Here is an 18,096-nt window from a genome sequence, read left to right on the forward strand (position 1 = left end):
TACAACTCATTTCAACTGTTTTGGAGACAATTTGGAGCACGATTACAGCTATTTGCTGAAACGTATGCTCGCTAGTTACTCTTTATTCCCCTTAAAAGCTGAGAAAAAAAAAAAATATATATATATATATGTGCATCCACATTTTAAATGTCAGGTTAAATTTCATTGGCCTTCATTAGCTAGTCTCCTAGGGGTTTTAATTGCCAGGTAGAAATCATGAAATATTTCGTTTTATAGATTCCTTAGGTCGGTTTTTATTAGTCCAGCAGTGTAAACGCGTGTGTGTGTGTAAAGATGTAGTCACATTTTTATGCATCTGAATCTTGTTTGGATCCATGTGGGCAGGCTGCATGATGTGCTTTTTAAACATTAAAAATATAATCAAGATAATAATGAAATACCTGAAATTGTTTGTGCGCAGTCTTCCATCTTACATTGAAGTCTGCTGACAAGTCGAACAGAGATTAAATTTCACTTCTCATTTATTCTGTCTCTAGCTCATTAGCTTAAGTGACTTTAGCACTTTTTCTGCTCCAGAGACTGCTTTAACATGACATGGCTACAACTTCCTAAAATCTCCTGTCCTGTCTTGTGTGCAGTACATTCGCTCATGCCTGCAGGCCAAGGAGGCTCCCCACCTCACCCTGGTCCACACCAGCACCGTAAAGACTATGTTTGACAAGGAAATCTCAGCCATTGGAGCTGTGGTTAGCCGCAAGTCCTCCAACCCACCTTTACCGCTACCTCCCAAGAGAAGGGCTCCCACGGTTAGTCCAAATATTATGCATGACTCTGTGAACAATATAATTTTTATGACTGTGTCTGCTAATCGGCTGATGTTGTTTTCAAAGAAACTGTGCTTTGCTAACAGCTGTACATCATCTGATTTGATGGCGATTTGTTTGACGTGATCAGGCCTAAACAGAGGGTTGAAAATGTAAGAAAACGTTCTTATGGGCACTAGATTACAGTGACTTGATATCCACCAGCATTTGCTGCTCTCGCATCAATATAAGAAAAGTTGCACACTTTAGTTGATTCACCTGCACAGGTGTGGAGGTTTAGTAAGTAAACAAGTACTTTTGGCAGGTGTCTCTTTTATGAGGCAGTGTGTCAGCCTGTACTGCACTACTAGCATTTGCCACGTTGTCAGGAAATCATTGCCAGCGTCTTAGCACTGCTTGCAGGTGCACAGTGACATCACAGCTCAATGCGTGCATCCACATTTTAAATGTCAGGTTGAATTTCATTGGCCTTCATTAGCTAGTCTCCTAGGGGTTTTAATTGCCTGATACTGTTGAAGCCCCGGTGATGTGTGGTTTCAAAAGTTGATAAATATTTCAACCATGAGTCACCTGATAAAGGATTGAAACGTTAAATTTATTATGTAACGCTGCAGGAACAGCTACGGCTTCATAACCTTTCCTTATACTTTGCACCTGCTTGATTTAAGATCTCTGTTCCTCTGCAGTACTAACAGCCAGTCATTTCACTGCCCTTCCATTTCTCACTTTGACTGCATGTAGCATACACTCCCTGCACTGAAACTATCACAATCATTTTGTGTCATGATTTGTGTCCTATCATGAAGTGACATTTATTCCAAGAACACAATTCCCTGTGATATCTTGTACCTGTAATTAATTTCACTTGAATTAGTTTTAATTGCCTCAGCTCTAAAGTTGGTATTTTTTTTTCCTTTTTGTAACGCCTCATGCTCAACATTGGAAATGTCTGTTAATCAAAACAAACTTAGCGCTTTTTTTTTTCTTTCTCTCAACATCACAACAAGAGAATTCCTACCTCAGTTATCACCCTCTCACTAAACAGCTGTAACACCTTGCTTGTTATCTGTGAAGCCTTGATTGTGATTATATGTATGTCACTTGGACCTGGGCTGATATGGAAAGTGTAATCAAGGTTTTCTATTTACTGATGGCGCAGTTTTTACCTGGCAGGGTTTTAACTACAGTTAAGAAGCATTATGATTTTTCAGTAGTTGTTGTGGTTCTCAATGACAATGTGTACTAACAGTATTGTGAAGATTAGAGGGGGGGGGGTTTGTTGTTTTTTTTGGGGGGGGGGGTACCTGCCATCAAAAATGCACTAAATGCTGCTCTGTTTAAGGGCTAATAGTAGAGCACAGAGTATGAAACTAGATCTGAAGCACAGTGTATGATGCAACCACGCATCTCCAAACTTTGTCATATAAGTGGCTAAATCACACTGTTCATCACAGGTAATGGAAACTCATGGATGTAACTCTTTCCACCGTATTAAATGCAGACAGATATAGATCCAAAAAGTTCTTTGTCCACTGAGTTAAGATATAAATCATTTTGAGTGAGTGCATGGCACGTGTAAATAAATGTGTTCATGGTCTATGACGATTACATCTCCTATCACTTCCTCTTGTTGTTGTTCTAATTAGTCTAAAAAAAGCTTACATTTTAAAGTGTTTTTCTTTTCTTTTGTGGACTTTTGCATATTTTCTGTGCTTTTTCTTTATTATATCGGTCTTGTCAGTGTTCTTTAAAGTACCATAGAAAAGAATGGTGCAATAGAGGAAGCAGACAGAAACGGACACTGGGCAGACTTTAATAAGGTTGCTGTAGAATTGCGGCTATTTGAGACAGGAAGTGAGATTTTATTTTCTTGCAAGGAAGTGGTTATTGGATGCTCTGCTGTTGGAAAGCTGACTGATAATTAGAAAAGAAAACAGAAGTACGAAGTGGGGTTTTTTTTGTTTGTTTTTTTGTGATTATGCTTTACTTGACATGGAGCTGTTTCTGCCTGCAACAGTAGAAACAAACAAACGTACTTCCATCTTTTCTGATAAGGGATCACGTTGACATTACATCAGTTTAATCACATAGGAGCAAAGAGACGGGCAGGAAGTGTGCTGCGTTGTTCATAGTTTGTAGGTGTCATGTGACTCTGTTTGTTCTGCTGACTTGCTGACCCTCACAAATCCACTTGGCTTGACATCAGACTGACCTGCCTGACCTTTCCTGTTGTTTGTGCCTGTGTCTGGAACTGTTGCTGTTTTGTTTTTTTTATTTAGTTTTTAAGCATTTGAGTGTGTATATCTTCACAGTACATTATGCCAGTCCCTCAGTTTTGTTTTGTTTTTTTTCCTCCTCTCACTCTTCCTCTGCAGCAAGTACAGACGTGTGTGTGGGACGTGCCTAAGCCCTTTAGGATAGTTCTTGTGAAAGGCAGCAAGGTGAACGCAGAGGAAACTGCCAAGGTAAACTCTTCTTGTTTGCATCTAATAAAAAGTCATGTGTGTACCTATTACTTTGTCACTGCACAAACCCTGCAAACACACCTGTGCCATCTGTCTTTCCAGTTTCACACAAACTAGCAAAGATATTTTGTCTAAGTTTGCATCTATGGCCATTGGCAGGTTGGCTTGTAATTATAAAATTCAACCCTTCCTGCCGTACACAGGTCCAGGTTAGGGCGGGGCTCTTTCACGGTACAGAGCTTCTCTGCAAGCCGGCAGTTAGCAACGAGAGTAGCGGGCGCTCAGAGCACACGTGGAAAGACAACACGGTGGAGTTTGAAATCTCCGTTTGTGACCTGCCCCGCATGACCCGCCTTTGTTTTGCTATCTATGCCGTGATGGACAAGGTTAAGAAGCAAAAGTCCACCAAAAATCCACACATCAACAAGTATCAGACCATCCGCAAGGCGGGGAAAGTGGTGAGTGGGACGCACATTATCAGACAAGTGCCTTTTTTCCAAACTATCTTATATTGACTAGCATTTAATTGTATGATCCAGCACTACCCCATAGCTTGGGTCAACACCATGGTGTTTGACTATAAAGGGCAGCTGAAGACTGGAGACATCATCCTGCACTGCTGGTCATCATTTCCTGGTATAGACACACACAAAGTCGCGGTATAATTTAATAATTAATAAAGGGCAAATTCATATCAGCTATGCATGTATGTCTCTCCTGCCCAGATGAACTTGAAGAGATGCTGAACCCCATAGGAACCATTCAGACCAACCCATACACTGAGAACGCTACAGCACTGCACATCCACTTCCCAGAGTACTCTTCACACCCCATCGTCTTCCCTCCTTTTGACAAGGTCACACAGCAGTCAATCGTCATATTCAGTCAAATTAATAAGATGATACCCATTTGCCCTTTTAAAACGTACCAATTAGCTTAAATTTGTGATGTATGGATAAACACTATTCATCTGCGAATGAAAACTGAGTATGGGCTTTTTTGATAGCATGAGTTCAGCTGAAATTGTCAGCAGAGTGGCTTAGTGCTCTTCAAAATGGTACCTAGTGATTATGATGAAGTGGTAGCTGTTAGCATGAGAGGATCAGGACGTGCTCGGCCTGCTTAATGCACTCTGATGCATCAGTGTGCATTCACTCATGCATTTTTTTTTTCTTCATTTGAATTTTTTGCAGATACTGGAAAAAGCTGCAGAGATGGTCAGCGCTGACTGTGTGTCCATTGTGAGTTCATATACAAAAAAGGAGTTGACTGTGTGCGAATGTGTTTAGATGATTGAATTCATTCAGAATACATAAAAGTGCAGCGAAGCTGAAAGCACAGTGATTGCTACATGATGGCTTACACGAAATGTGAGAAATGATGCAGCATGCCCATCTCTCTCCTCACACACTCTTAGAGTCACACAATACAAATATAACCTCAACAGGCACCCGTTTGCTAGTTTCCTTGGAAACCCATTGTTATTACTTTGGCAGGGTGTAGCTGCAAAAATATTCAAATCCTCTTCAAAAGTACAAAACTACGCACGCTAATCAGATTACATGTACGTTTTCCTCTTACCGCCCCTCAACTGAAAACCCACTCATGGGTGTGTTACAGCCAGTTACGTAATCTGCTGTTACTTGGAGGGCATGCCTGAACACGGTCTCTTTTTTTCCTTTTCTTTTTTTAAAATATGCAGTCTGTGCGTGAGAGAAACTAGATTATCGCTGACTAAAAGTTGTGATTTCATTGTTACAGCGTGTCATGTTACATATTAGTATAGAGCGCTGTACAGCTCAGCTGTTATTTACCTGTAAAGAACGTGAATGTCAGGACTTGGGTTACATTTTGTAGCTACTAAAATCCTGCCTCTTTGTTGAATCAGACACTTTACAAGTTTTTAACAAACAGATGAATGCTAGTTCTTGGCCCACTCATGCACATTGCAAAGATGGTGAGAATGTTACTACTTTAATGCTCTCCTGCCCTCATGTGGTTATTTACAGTAAATGCAGTTGCTCATCTACACGCTCTGAGTTCCTTACGTCCACCTTTCTGCTCCTTTTGTATCTCAAAATCCCAAACCCAGCTGACCTTTTCTCTCTTTTCTGAACCGTTTTGCTCTCAGGGTCGTGGTGTTAAGAAATTCTACATGGAGCTGAAGGAGATCATGGAGCGTGACCCGGTCTCTCAGCTCTGTGAAAATGAAAAGGATCTGATCTGGACACTACGACAAGATTGTCGTGAGACTTTCCCCCAGTCGCTGCCCAAGCTGCTACTCTCTGTCAAGTGGAGCAAACATGAGGACATGGCCCAGGTTAGGAAGCATATCCATTGTTATGGGGTGTTACTGAGGATATAATGATATTAAGTCAGCACTTGTTTCAAGGTTTTAAAAAATTGATTCTTTAAAAAGCAAACTGTTTGATTCAGTGCAATCCCATACAATTCAGAAAAGGTCATATTTCATATATTGAGCTTATGCACAAATGTCAGTCTCATATTTTTACTACTTTTGACATAAAATGTGTGACAGTATCTCTTAATGTATAGTAGTCTGAGCTCTACAAATGTTATGGGTTGGTGTCAAAAATGCACAGCACGGATATGATGTGCAATGTTAAGAGGGTCCTATGAAACTTGGTCACACCTTCATCTACGTCTATGAGTGCAGGCAAGTTGCACTGAATTTAAACTGTCCTCCTTGAAACTAAAATCGAATTTAATAATAAACCCACAGCTGCCAGCACTGTTGTGAGAAGCAGAGCGTCATCGCACAGATGAAGCAAAAAGCCTGTGATAGAGTCTCTACTTGGGGGCAAGATTATCACTGTTGAAATGATTAACTGCATTATAATAAAGTCACTCACACTCAACTGTATTTACAGGAAAGAAATTGCGGTCCTAACTGTTGTTGCTATAGAATTTCTTAGCATCTTGATTATGTGTGACCCCATGGGCATTTGATTCACAGGTCCATTTAAAAACTAAAAGCATTCCCTGATGTAAAATGTATCAGTCTCTATCTCTGTACTATTGCTATGTGTAGCGTAAATTAGTCCTCCGGGGTGAGGCTGTCGGTTCTAATATTCAGACGAAATGATCACAACTGTAGTGTGTGCTAAGGAAACATGGGAGTTTTGTTTTTGTTTTTTTCTTTTGGCCAGTCTTGCTCACCACCTAGGCCACTTGCCAGATTTGGCTTCCTCGAACTTAGTCAACTTCCCTGAAATGGATAACGAGTTTTGCACTTCAGAAGTTCTACAGTGTATTTACAGGAGTGATCTTAAAAATAAGAGAAGGTGCATGAGAAGATGGCTCTAAACAGGAGAATGATTTTGATGCTTTAGGATCTGTTGTCCTTTTTGGTCACACATCATATCTAACTGATTAAATGTCAGCATATCTGTTTCTAAAGTTGTTTGTCTCTCTCAGCTCCAGGCACTGCTCCAGATTTGGCCCAAACTGAGTCCCAGAGATGCTCTGGAGCTGCTGGACTTCAACTATCCTGACCAGTATGTCAGAGAGTATGCTGTGCGCTGTTTAAAGGACATGAGGTAAATCCTTGCACACTTTTATGAAATGCAGTAGACTTCACTGTCATATATTACATTTATTATACGCTCCAATAAAGTACGCTTCTTTCTTTGTTCCATATACATCAACTGACCACAAACACACTTGGTCTGTTTTAAATGCTGTTAATCATACACTGGATTACATTACTGTTTAGAAAAATGGTCTTTCTAAGTTTCTGTCTTCCTGTTTCTTCTTTCCCCTCATCAGTGATGAGGAACTGTCACAGTACCTGCTACAATTGGTGCAGGTGTTGCGTTACGAGCCCTATTATGACTGCGCCCTCACTCATTTCCTGTTAGAGCGTGCTCAAAGAAACCGCCAGATTGGACACTTCCTCTTCTGGCATCTACGGTGGGTGTGGTTGTGTGTGCGCGTGTGTGTGGAGGCAATTGAGTGTTGTGGAAATAAACATGCAGGCTTTGAACAGTTACATATTCAAATTAAGGGAGAAGGAGAGGGAATGTTTGAAATTTCTAGATGTTTCTCGTTTGTCCATTCCTCCTCTGTGCTGCCCTCTACAGGTCAGAGATCCACATGCCAGCTGTTTCAGTCCAGTTTGCGCTACTCCTAGAAGCCTATTGTAGAAGCAACATCCCTCATATTGAGGTTCTAAAGAAACAGGCAAGCTGAACGCACCCACACACACCTATTCTCTCACACTATTAAAAAAAAAATAGTAAAAGTGATGACGGCTTTGTTTTAGACTCCCACGTTTCATTTGCAAATCTTAAAACTTGCTGGAGGCAGAAATCTTAAAGTATTGCAACTGTTATTTCAGGCAGTCAGGACATGATGTACATATGTCATTATTAAGATTTAATTAATAAATCATCAACATTTTTCTGTTACTCAAATATGCTGAAATGTTTTATTGCTAGAAACTGCAATTTTACTTTGAAAAATCTGCACACACCTGACAGATTAGTGCTGATCTATTAAGTTCAGCTGGGGTAGCTCTATGGTATTTTTAGCCTCTCCGGTGCCAGCATTGTCACCCATCCTGCCCGCTGACCTTTGGCCCCTACACTGTTGGTTTTGACAGTCTCTTCTCAAGTCATCCTGTGACTTCCTTATCATTTATCTGGCCAAATTTCCTGTTTGGTAGCGTGTACACAGTGGTGACACAATGCTGACGTTGTCTATTTCAGGAGAATGATATCAGTTCTTAGTAACAGGAGAACTTTGTTCACGGGGTTAAATCAAACCTGTATGTTTGGTTCTGTTACATTGTTCTTCTCTTGATACGCCAGGTGGAAGCCCTGAGTAAGCTAAAGTCAGTCAATGAGCTGATTAAATTAGGGACCATCAAGAACACTCGTAGTAAAACCAAGGAAGCAATGTTGACCAAGGAGGCCATGATGACATGTTTAAGACAGAGTGGATACTCGGAGACTCTTTCAGACCTTCACTCCCCTCTAAACCCCAGTGTCCTGCTGTCTGACATCAAGTAAGATTACACAAGTTTTTATGTATTTATACCGGAGTGTGACAACCTTTGCTCTTACAGGAAGCTGATGGGTCTTTTTTTCTCTCTACAGTGTGGAGAAGTGTCGGTATATGGACTCAAAGATGAAGCCCCTCTGGATTGTTTACAACAACAAGCTGCTGAGTGGAGACACCCTGGGAATCATCTTTAAGAATGGAGACGGTAGGGATCAGCGAAGGGGGGAGGGGGGTTGGAAAGGTGGAGATTAAAAGAAGCAGGAAGTGGCAAAGGAATGGAAGGAGAAAAGTCATCCTTCTAGCTAAATATTGCCTTTTTTTCCAAACTGAGGCACTTTCCCAGTATTCATCTTGACTTTTACTCCTAGACCTAAGACAAGACATGTTGACCCTCCAGATTTTGAGGTTAATGGACCTTCTCTGGAAGGAGGCAAATCTGGACCTCAGGTGAGTTTTTGTGTGACTGACAGATTTTTGCCAAGATTGTTTTTCTTCTTCCTGTGCTCTGTGGGGAGTTAATCTCCCCGTGCTAGTTAGACCTCTGGCCTCATTTTCTAAACATGTATACAGAGTTGTGTACAGGCACACATGTACTACACCCTGACCCATATATTCTATTGCTAATAGATAATAATATTTAAAAAATGACCCCATCATTTTTCTTTAAAATTACTTGAACATGCTGTGTACATATGTTACACAGGGTTGCTCTCTAAAAGCTGCATCAACCCCAGAAATTTTCTGTGCAATTCTGAAAGTCCAAAACCTTTTAATCAAATCCACACTTCACACTTTGCAAAAACCCTCTCTATGCATAGACCTACACATCTGGAGCTAAGCGGTGGAGGGGGGTGTTTTGACAGTTGAGCCTGTGGCCAGTGTTTCAGATTACAGGGACACAGGTTCACAGTTCAAAAGCAGTGGGACACTGGGAATAAAAACAGGGACGATATAATAAAAATACTGAGATATTTTATCACTTGCAGTCTTCCTTGTCAGCTGTCTCTATTATAATTTACTTTGCTTTTTAATTTTTGAGTTAGACTGAGAAACAAACGCCTTTAAGACATTTGGTCTCCATTAAAGTCTGTCAAACTGCTAATACAATCTCTAACCTAAGCCTACTCTGAGTATTAGGTTTAAAAGACTAGGAGGGCGCTGTGTTTAATAGAACAGTGAAGAGGTCATTGTAAGCAGGTCCACGTCACAAAACAAGGACCTGCTGCCATCTTGTGGAACTGAAGGAAGTTAAAGTGAAAACATTGGCGATAACATGACCAACCGCATAACAAAGTATTGTTCCACACTGGGAGTGCAAAAACAGTTGGGGGGGGAAAAAAACCCTCACGGTTACATTTATCTACTTACCCAGAAACCTGTCACACATGTATTACTGAGCAAGATCTGAGAATTTCTTCATTTGTACGTTAAAGGACAAAAGTCACTACATCAGATATTTCAAGTGTCTATCCATGTATAAACCAAAAATAATAATAATAATAAGAAATGTTCTGATATTGTTACGCTCTCCTCCGTCTATACAGAATTGTACCATATGGTTGCCTGGCAACAGGCGACCGCACCGGGCTGATTGAGGTCGTCTCATCTGCAGAAACAATCGCAAACATCCAGCTGACCAGCAGCAATGTAGCAGCAGCTGCGGCATTCAACAAGGATGCTTTGCTTAACTGGCTCAAAGAGAGGAACTCTGGGTAAGCTGGAGCCCAGTGATCAGATAAAAGCCTGCAGCCTCAGAAATGATCTTAAGTGTTGTTTGTGGTTGTGCATTTACAGTGATGCTCTTGACCGGGCCATCGAGGAGTTCACTCTGTCATGTGCAGGCTACTGTGTAGCCACTTATGTCCTGGGTATTGGAGATCGCCACAGTGACAACATCATGGTCCGCAGCAATGGACAGGTTAGACAATCTGAGTTTTCTTTTTCCATTCTCCACCTGGTTTTTCCTGATTCCACAGGATTCACTGATTGGCCTTGTGTGTTTTGGGGTTTTTTGTTTTCTTTTTTAGCTCTTTCACATAGACTTCGGTCACATCCTGGGCAACTTCAAGTCCAAGTTTGGCATCAAAAGGGAGCGTGTACCATTTATCCTCACACACGACTTCATCCACGTCATACAACAGGGCAAGACTGGAAACACAGAAAAGTTTGGCAGGTTTGTTTCACTTTGCTGTTTACCTCCAGCCCCAGCACCTCTGTTCACACAAACCACTGGCATTCAAACTGTAACTTCAACCATTTATTGCAATTCAGTCAAGTTTTTGCATCATTAAGATTAATTTGATAATCATTTACATTTGATAGCTTACTCTGTTTGGACTAATAATAAACAAAGTACAGTTTAAGGCCCTAATTCTGGTTTTCCTGTCTGATGCTAAGTTTGTGTGGCACACTTTAACAAGATGGCTACCAGAAGTGCCTTTTGTAAACTACATCATGGTGAAATGTATTATTATTATTATCATTATCATACAGGAAAATGTAACTATTTTAATACAAGACAAAAATAAAAAGCTTTACAACTAAAGAGAGTAAATGTTGCAGTATAGTGTGGACCATCGGGGGCGGCCAGAACAGGGGGTGCAGCGACAGAAGGAGTTTGCCGTCTTAAATGCATGCTGCCATTCTTAGTTTCATTTAAATGGCGCAGACTGGCTACACAATCTGGTCAAAATATAACTATTACCGAGAATTTTCTACAGAAACACAGTGTCCACCCAGAAACCTCCTAAATTGATGTCTAGTGGGTGGAACTAGGTAGCTCATCCATCCATCCATCCATTTTCATCCGCTTTGTCCGGGGCCGGGTCGCGGGGGCAGCAGCCTAAGCAAAGAGGCCCAGACCTCCCTCTCCCCAGCCACCTCCTCCAGCTTATCCGGGGGAATACCAAGGCGTTCCCAGGCCAGCCGAGAGATATAATCTCTCCAGCGTGGTAGCTCAATACTTGATAAAACATAATAGTTTCAAAAGAACTACAGGAGTTCAGCTATTACACTTCATGTATCTGAACACTGGTTCTCCAGTTTTGTTTTAACTTTGGGGACGTACACAAACTTTATTCATACGAGCAGATCAGAAATGCATTTTCTCTCAAAGCTATTCAGTGCTTTGAAATCAGTTCTTTGACAGAAGTCTGTGTAAAGATCGGAGAACTGGAGTGATCTGATATGCTTTCCTGTTCTTGGTGAGGATTCAAGAGTCAGCATTTTAGAGAGACCTAGAAATATCCCCTTACTATAATAGAGCTGAGTAAAATGTTTTAGCAACTCACAAGCGTATGATTGGTAAGTTGATAGAAGACTAAAATGTTAAGTGTTTGTTTCTTGGTTGATTTTTTTTTTTCCTTGATTTACCATCCTGAAAATTGCAACTGACTTCATCATGCTATGAAAAAGCTACATACATTACATGACAGAAAATGCTCAATTTCCATTTGTATTTCTAAGTAACTCTGAAGTGATATTCCATCTGCAAACTTTAAAAAAAAAAAAAAATTTGTTTCAGCCACATAGGAATGACATCACAGCTTTAGCAGTGTCAGTGCAGTACCTTCTCCCTCCAGCAGTTGGCAGTAGAGACTCAGTGAACAGCATGTGTCACTGAGCAAAAATGTGCTCAGTGAAGGATACAGCTTTCTACTTTTATTCTTCCTTTATATGAAATTTGGACAATCCAAATATAATAGAAAACATCCATGTAAGGCATTATGTTCTCTAGTAATCTAAAAGCTGCTCTGGTAACTGTTGTTGCTGGTTCTTTTTCTTTTGCTAAAGGAAAGAAAAAAAAAGTTTAAAAAAAAGAAAAACCTGTGCAGAGCTGCTGCTGCCAAGTCAAGAAAAATATGGGTTTGATACTACATTAAGTTATTGCCCAGCGATAATGATACCTAAGCTCAGACATGTCAGTCACGTGGAATGGTGCATGTATTGTGTTTGCAGAATGAGGTGCACGTTGGCGGTGGTGTGCAAAGGCATTACAAAGCAATGGCTCTCTGTTGTTTACAAAGTTCTGATCTGTTATGGAACAAGTAGATGATTCATTTTGTGACGTGGAAATACCCGTGTGGTATAGTAATCTGTTATTGTGGCCTATATGCATATCTGCATTTGTAACTGTCTCACAAGAAGGTAGATGCCTAGAAGCAAGTCCTGTGAAACATCAAATGTTTTTGCAGCTGAAGTTACTATAATTGAGCAATAAATGAACCAATAATATAAATAATGTCTTCATTACTACTGAAGAGCTTAAAGACCAGCCCAAGGCATTAAATGTTTAATTACAATTACCTCATGTCTGCATGCATAAGACCCAGTATGCTGAAGCAACATTTGAAGTTATCCAACTAATCTGCACAGCAGTGCGCTGGTGAAGAGCAGCGCAGAGATGCACATCCTGCATGACGTGAGCTTGAAAATAACCTTTATCACTCAGCAAAGCATACTGTAAAAAGAAAAGTGGAGTAGCGGCGCATTGCTGCGTCAGTTGTGGTTTAATATCTGGCACATTGTGCACAAAATGTGACAGTTGGCATTTCCCTCTGGATCACAAGAAGTATTTATCAGAGGTGTCTTTTTGTGGTCTTTGCGTGCTTAAAACAAATTATGCAGCAAGCTTTTACTAAAGCTAGAAGAGCAACTGTGATTGTGTCCTTCAGAAGTCTGTCTCTGCTTGTAAGACGTATTTTGAATCCACCTTTTTCCTTGCAAAGTCATGAGTGCAGCGAGTTACTGCATGGTGAAAAGGAAGTGTTGCACGTTACGAAGAGCGTGTTGGTCCACCCTTTAGCTCAGACACATTTGTGTTGCTAGCAACAAACAGTGTAAACAAAAACCTTGAATCACAATCACTGACTTCACCATGTGTACTTTGTTAGCATGGGTGGTTGTAGCTCAGGAGGTAGAGCATGAATGCATGCGAATGTTGGATAGAAAGCTCTTATATTGAAAAAAGCATAGAAAAAAGTGCTGGTGTGAATGAGGCAAGTTGTGTGAAGCACTTTGAGTGCTCAGGTCGAGTAGAAAAACTCTGTGTAAAAACAAGTCCATTTAGCATTGTTTTATACATCAAATAACTCAAATACAGTTATGAAGTGAACTGCAATAAAAAACAGGCATACAAATGGAGTTTTTGTTCTTTTTGGTTTTTTTGCTCAGTTATAGTCTGTATTTACAGTTTCCTGTAAAAAAAAAAAAACTTGAATCAAATGGGCACAGCAGTTTTTTTTTTTTTTTTTTTTTTTTTTTTTAATGGGTTCAGTGGCCAGCAGTCTGTGCTCACTAAGAAATTCTGTGCATAAGGTTTTGTTAGAAAACTGAAATGTATTTTGGAACATTGTATTGGTTTTAGGAATGGGGGAAAAAACCTTTATAATAAAGTTCAAGAAAGATGGGGTTTGATTGACGAGTGAATCATCCCCTAAAGCCCCATCTCACAATTTTAAAAGGGAGCGATTTAGAGCCACAGCAGAGCAGCCTTTTTCTCAAGCCTTTTTCCACCTCTCTTAACAACTCCATTGAAAGTTTCAATGGATGGTACTGTTCGCATGTTCTCTTTTAGCTTTTGCTTTCACATTGGTGCAGATAAAATCTGACTGATTTATGGTTTTTGTTTTATTTGTTTGTTTTTAAGAAAATACAATAGACTTCATTAGAAAGCAAATAATTGAAACCATGTTCCAAAATGACTAACGTGTGTTTGTCTCTGTGTGCTCCTGTAGTTTCCGACAGTACTGTGAGGAGGCCTATCTAATCTTGAGGAAGAATGGCAACCTCTTCATTACACTGTTTGCCCTCATGCTGACTGCTGGACTACCTGAGCTCACTTCAGTTAAAGACATCCAGTACTTAAAGGTACAACAATCACAAGTGGAGATGCAAGGAGAGCACAAAAACTGTAGTTCTGTTACAGTGTGCATGTATAGATATGGTGTTGTAGTGGTGGAATGCACAAACATATCAGTATTTTATAAAGATTAACCAAATATTATAGCTTAGCTTTGCATCCATATCATCCCGTTTTCTTTTTAGACCCCTACCTATGGTAAATGGCCTGTATTTGAATAGCTTTACACACCCAGTCATTCACACACACATTCACACACTGGTGGAGGCAAGCTACAGTTGTAGCCACAGCTGCCCTGGGGCAGACTGACAGAAGCGAGGCTGCCATATCGCGCCATCGGCCCTTCTGGCCAACACCAGTAGGCGGTAGGTGAAGTGTCTTGCCCAAGGACACAACGACCGAGACTGTCCGAACCGGCAACCTTCCGATTACAAGGCGAGCTCCCAACTCTTGAGCCACGATACCTTTAATTTTAATTTCCATAAATCATCTTTAAAAAAGAGCTGCTTATAGCTTCAGGACCTTCGTAAGAATCTTGATACTAACATTATTTCTTCAGTGTCAGTAATTCAGTCATTGTTCCTAAACCTTGCTATTTTTCGACCATTATGTCATCATCAAGTTAATTCATATGGGGGTGATTTGTCTTCCAGATTTCAGCGTAGAATCTTTTTATAAAAATATTAATATTCTCCAAATTGGTACTCTACAGATACACATGTCTATAACATTTTAAATAACTGAGTGTCAGCATGTATGCAGGGAGACTACATCTTCATCCTCCTGCCCCCATGACTTATCCTGTCTTACTTTCCGCTCCCTTTTCAGGACTCCCTGGCTCTGGGTAAAACTGATGAGGAGGCCCTCAAGCAGTTCCGCCAAAAGTTTGATGAAGCCCTGAGAGAGAGCTGGACAACTAAAGTGAACTGGATGGCCCACAATGTGGCCAAAGACAACCGGTCTTAGGGCAGCTGTAACCTTTCAAAGGCTAGGGGAGTGGTGCCAAGAGGACGCAGTGAGGGAACGTGAGAGTGTGAGGGAAGAGGCAGGATGTGCCAAGGAGACAGGGTGACAGAGACCCTAATTTAAAGAAGGGAATCTAGCAGAATATCCAAAACTTGAGCAGAGTCGCCGCCCCCCCCCCTCCTGTACTATACAGAATAAAATCTGCCCCCTCATTCTTCAGTTAAGCTACTCTGCATCCTTACTTGCTGTATCCCTCCTCACCTTGCATCACACTGGCACGGTGCCCCGTGAGCCATCTTCATTCATGGTCTTGTGACATTTCAGTGGAATCACGGTGGGTAATGTCATTGCAGATTTTGCACAGGCACGAAAGCCGATGGAGCACGCAGCCAAAGGAAGGGAACTGAAGCACCCACTGTGCCCACGCTAAACCTTCTCAGACAAAACTCCACACAGAACAGGCTGAACTACTGGCTAACAAGATAAAATTTAGGAGTGGCTGAGTTATGTCAGATGGACTTGAAACTCTGCCTGAACAGACCCTGATGGAGTGCATATTGTGCCCACACCCCTGGACTTGTTTTAAGTAGAGCTAAGAGATGGGTGTAGAAAGGACAGAATGAAATAGACAAGGAAAAAAAAAACCCATCTGACTCTGTCTTAAAATGGTGTGCACCACAGCCACAGGAAGTGCATCTTAACACTCGCTTCCCGTCTCAGTGTGCCTAAAAGAAAATTCAGGAAGATTGTATCGTTTCGGACATTTCTTTTTCCTCTGCCATTTAAGAATGTATCCCTGGATGTGGATGTGCCAGAGTACAAGTCCACAAAGTCAACTTGTGAGGGAAATGATGAAAGAGAAGGACTGATGCGAGAGATGCTCTGAGCCTACTGGTCCACTGTCTGAATCTCACTTCACTTGGACCGTTGAACACTGGAATGTTTATAGAGAGGCATATATAAGAAATTTTAAATAGTCTTTTAATAAACTAAACAGTTCATTCTAGTTTATTTTATTCTGAATTGACAATGTGCGTCGTCTCTTTGTCAAATCAAAAGCATTGTTGGCCAAAGTGTTATCGCCTGCCAGTTACCACTACCCCAGATTGTCCTCCTTTTTAAAGAATTCAACGCATTACAGCCACCAAGTACACTGAGAAATAACTGATGCTTTTAACATGGTAGGACCAAAACAGAAAAAATGTTTAGCAGTTTCTTTTTTCTTTTTTCTACTGTATTTTTAACAGTCTGTTTCCAACGAATGTGCAGATATGTGCCGCTCTATTTAAGTGTATTTAGCCCCTTTCAGACATGGGATGAGTAACATTACTGACTGACTTGTCAGTGAGACAAGCTGCATGGTACTGCTGAGTGAGCTGCCCCCACCCTTCCCACACAGGCTCCAGTGAGGAAGATGTCTTCTGGACCGGCAAAGATGAAAATCATCATTTAAGGGCATTCTCTACTGAGGAGCAACTCACAAGGATGCTTAAAAGAAGTGCACAGTCATGTCATGTGACCTGAAGTGTACAAAAATGCTTCTGGTGAGACTGATAGCTCAACTTTTCCATTAAAGTGAGCAGACATGACGGTGGCCTGTTCAGGTGCCCACAGGTTAATTGGAAGGAGTGCATTTCTGAAAGGGCTTTTTGTCCTCATACAAGCAGATGTGGGCGGAGTCTGAAGTCTGGACCTGTGTGGGTGGGATTTATCAGTAGGGACATTACACTGCAATGTAAAGCTATTTACTTGTTTCAACATATGGTGCTCTACCAGCATCTACGTCTGTTTGGAATTTTTCTTTTTTTTTTTTTTTTCTGTGCAATATCCCAGTATATGAACCATATCTAATCATATGAAACATTGGTCCCGGGCCCAAGCCTGTAATGGTTTTGCCTGCTGGTTTATGTGTGATGCAGCTGCATTTTGCACTACCTGCCTTCAGAAGTCTCAGACACTGGATATTGTCAAATGTACAGGCTTTTAATGTTTTGCTGGTTTCTGTTTTCATAGGAGTTTTATTAAATTTATTTTCCACTGTGCTGCATTTCTGTCTGTGGTCTTTTTTTATTCTGCTGCTTGATGTGGGCTGAGTGACTTCTGCGCCTACATAGGCCAATGGATATTTTTTTCCCTCTTCTAAGAGGCAAGAGAACTTTTTGATTCTAGACAGAAATATACACAGGCTTATTTTCGACAGCTATTTTTGCTAAAAAAAAAAAATATAAAAGTCAAACCAGTTTGTATACATCCAGAAATGAGTGAGTCTAGTTATAAGAAGTTTCCCTCTTTTCTGAGAGTTGTATGTACATAAATGGTAAGCCCCCCTTACTATTTAATATTCTCCTCTATTTTAATTTAAATGAAAAATATCAAAAGGGCAGAAGGTTTCAAACCCTCTGAAATTTTACAAAAATGTGATGCCCTCTCTAGCAAAAACTGCAGGCAACTTTTTTTAAGACCAGTTTGTGTATTATGAATAATCCCATGTTCTCATGCTGGTACGTGTCCACTACAGAAACATGTTTTAGTAGGCAGATGGCCCTTACTGCACTGAATAAAACATTCAAAAACAGCTATAGGAACGTGACTGTTAATGCTGCTTTGGTTTCCAAATTCCCCAGCTCTCAATTAGATTGAACTAATAATCTGCAGAACCGTCTCACTGCACCTTTCAACTTATCTGCCATTAACTTCTTGGTGACTCACCCAATAGATGAACTCGGAGGTCTTGAGCACATACCTTGAAAAGTCAGAGCTTTTCTGGCAGGGTGGGGGCGAGCTGAATTTAAGTATAGGTGGCTTTAATGATCTGGCTGCATGCATAAATTTGCACGTACACTCAACAAAAATATAAACGCAACACCTTTGTTACTGCTCCCATTCCCCATGGGATGGATGTAGAGACCTAAAATTCATTCCAGATACACAATATAACCATCCCTCCCAAACAGTGGTCACAAATCAGTCCAAATGTGTGGTAGTGGGCACATCT

General features: G+C 40.8%; 1 protein-coding gene across 1 annotated transcript in view; it reads left to right on the forward strand.

Moving 5' to 3' along the window:
* The window catches only part of pik3cb (phosphatidylinositol-4,5-bisphosphate 3-kinase, catalytic subunit beta), a 47,471-nt gene extending 30,338 nt beyond the window's left edge, over nucleotides 1–17,133 (forward strand). Inside the window, exons 7-24 of the mRNA XM_005738368.2 lie at nucleotides 600–767; nucleotides 3,161–3,250; nucleotides 3,454–3,708; nucleotides 3,790–3,886; nucleotides 3,976–4,106; nucleotides 4,444–4,491; nucleotides 5,382–5,570; nucleotides 6,689–6,810; nucleotides 7,040–7,183; nucleotides 7,354–7,453; nucleotides 8,083–8,279; nucleotides 8,371–8,480; nucleotides 8,644–8,722; nucleotides 9,820–9,987; nucleotides 10,070–10,193; nucleotides 10,303–10,448; nucleotides 14,011–14,143; nucleotides 14,964–17,133. Coding sequence (XP_005738425.1) covers nucleotides 600–767; nucleotides 3,161–3,250; nucleotides 3,454–3,708; nucleotides 3,790–3,886; nucleotides 3,976–4,106; nucleotides 4,444–4,491; nucleotides 5,382–5,570; nucleotides 6,689–6,810; nucleotides 7,040–7,183; nucleotides 7,354–7,453; nucleotides 8,083–8,279; nucleotides 8,371–8,480; nucleotides 8,644–8,722; nucleotides 9,820–9,987; nucleotides 10,070–10,193; nucleotides 10,303–10,448; nucleotides 14,011–14,143; nucleotides 14,964–15,101 — 2,439 coding nt within the window. The 3' untranslated portion in view covers nucleotides 15,102–17,133. The remainder of the gene's footprint in view (nucleotides 1–599; nucleotides 768–3,160; nucleotides 3,251–3,453; nucleotides 3,709–3,789; nucleotides 3,887–3,975; nucleotides 4,107–4,443; nucleotides 4,492–5,381; nucleotides 5,571–6,688; nucleotides 6,811–7,039; nucleotides 7,184–7,353; nucleotides 7,454–8,082; nucleotides 8,280–8,370; nucleotides 8,481–8,643; nucleotides 8,723–9,819; nucleotides 9,988–10,069; nucleotides 10,194–10,302; nucleotides 10,449–14,010; nucleotides 14,144–14,963) is intronic.
* Nucleotides 17,134–18,096: the final 963 nt, after the last annotated feature.

This window comes from Pundamilia nyererei, unplaced genomic scaffold (assembly GCF_000239375.1).
Source record: "Pundamilia nyererei isolate P.nyererei 1_Seehausen unplaced genomic scaffold, PunNye1.0 scaffold00083, whole genome shotgun sequence".
NCBI classification, from domain to species: Eukaryota; Metazoa; Chordata; class Actinopteri; order Cichliformes; family Cichlidae; genus Pundamilia; species Pundamilia nyererei.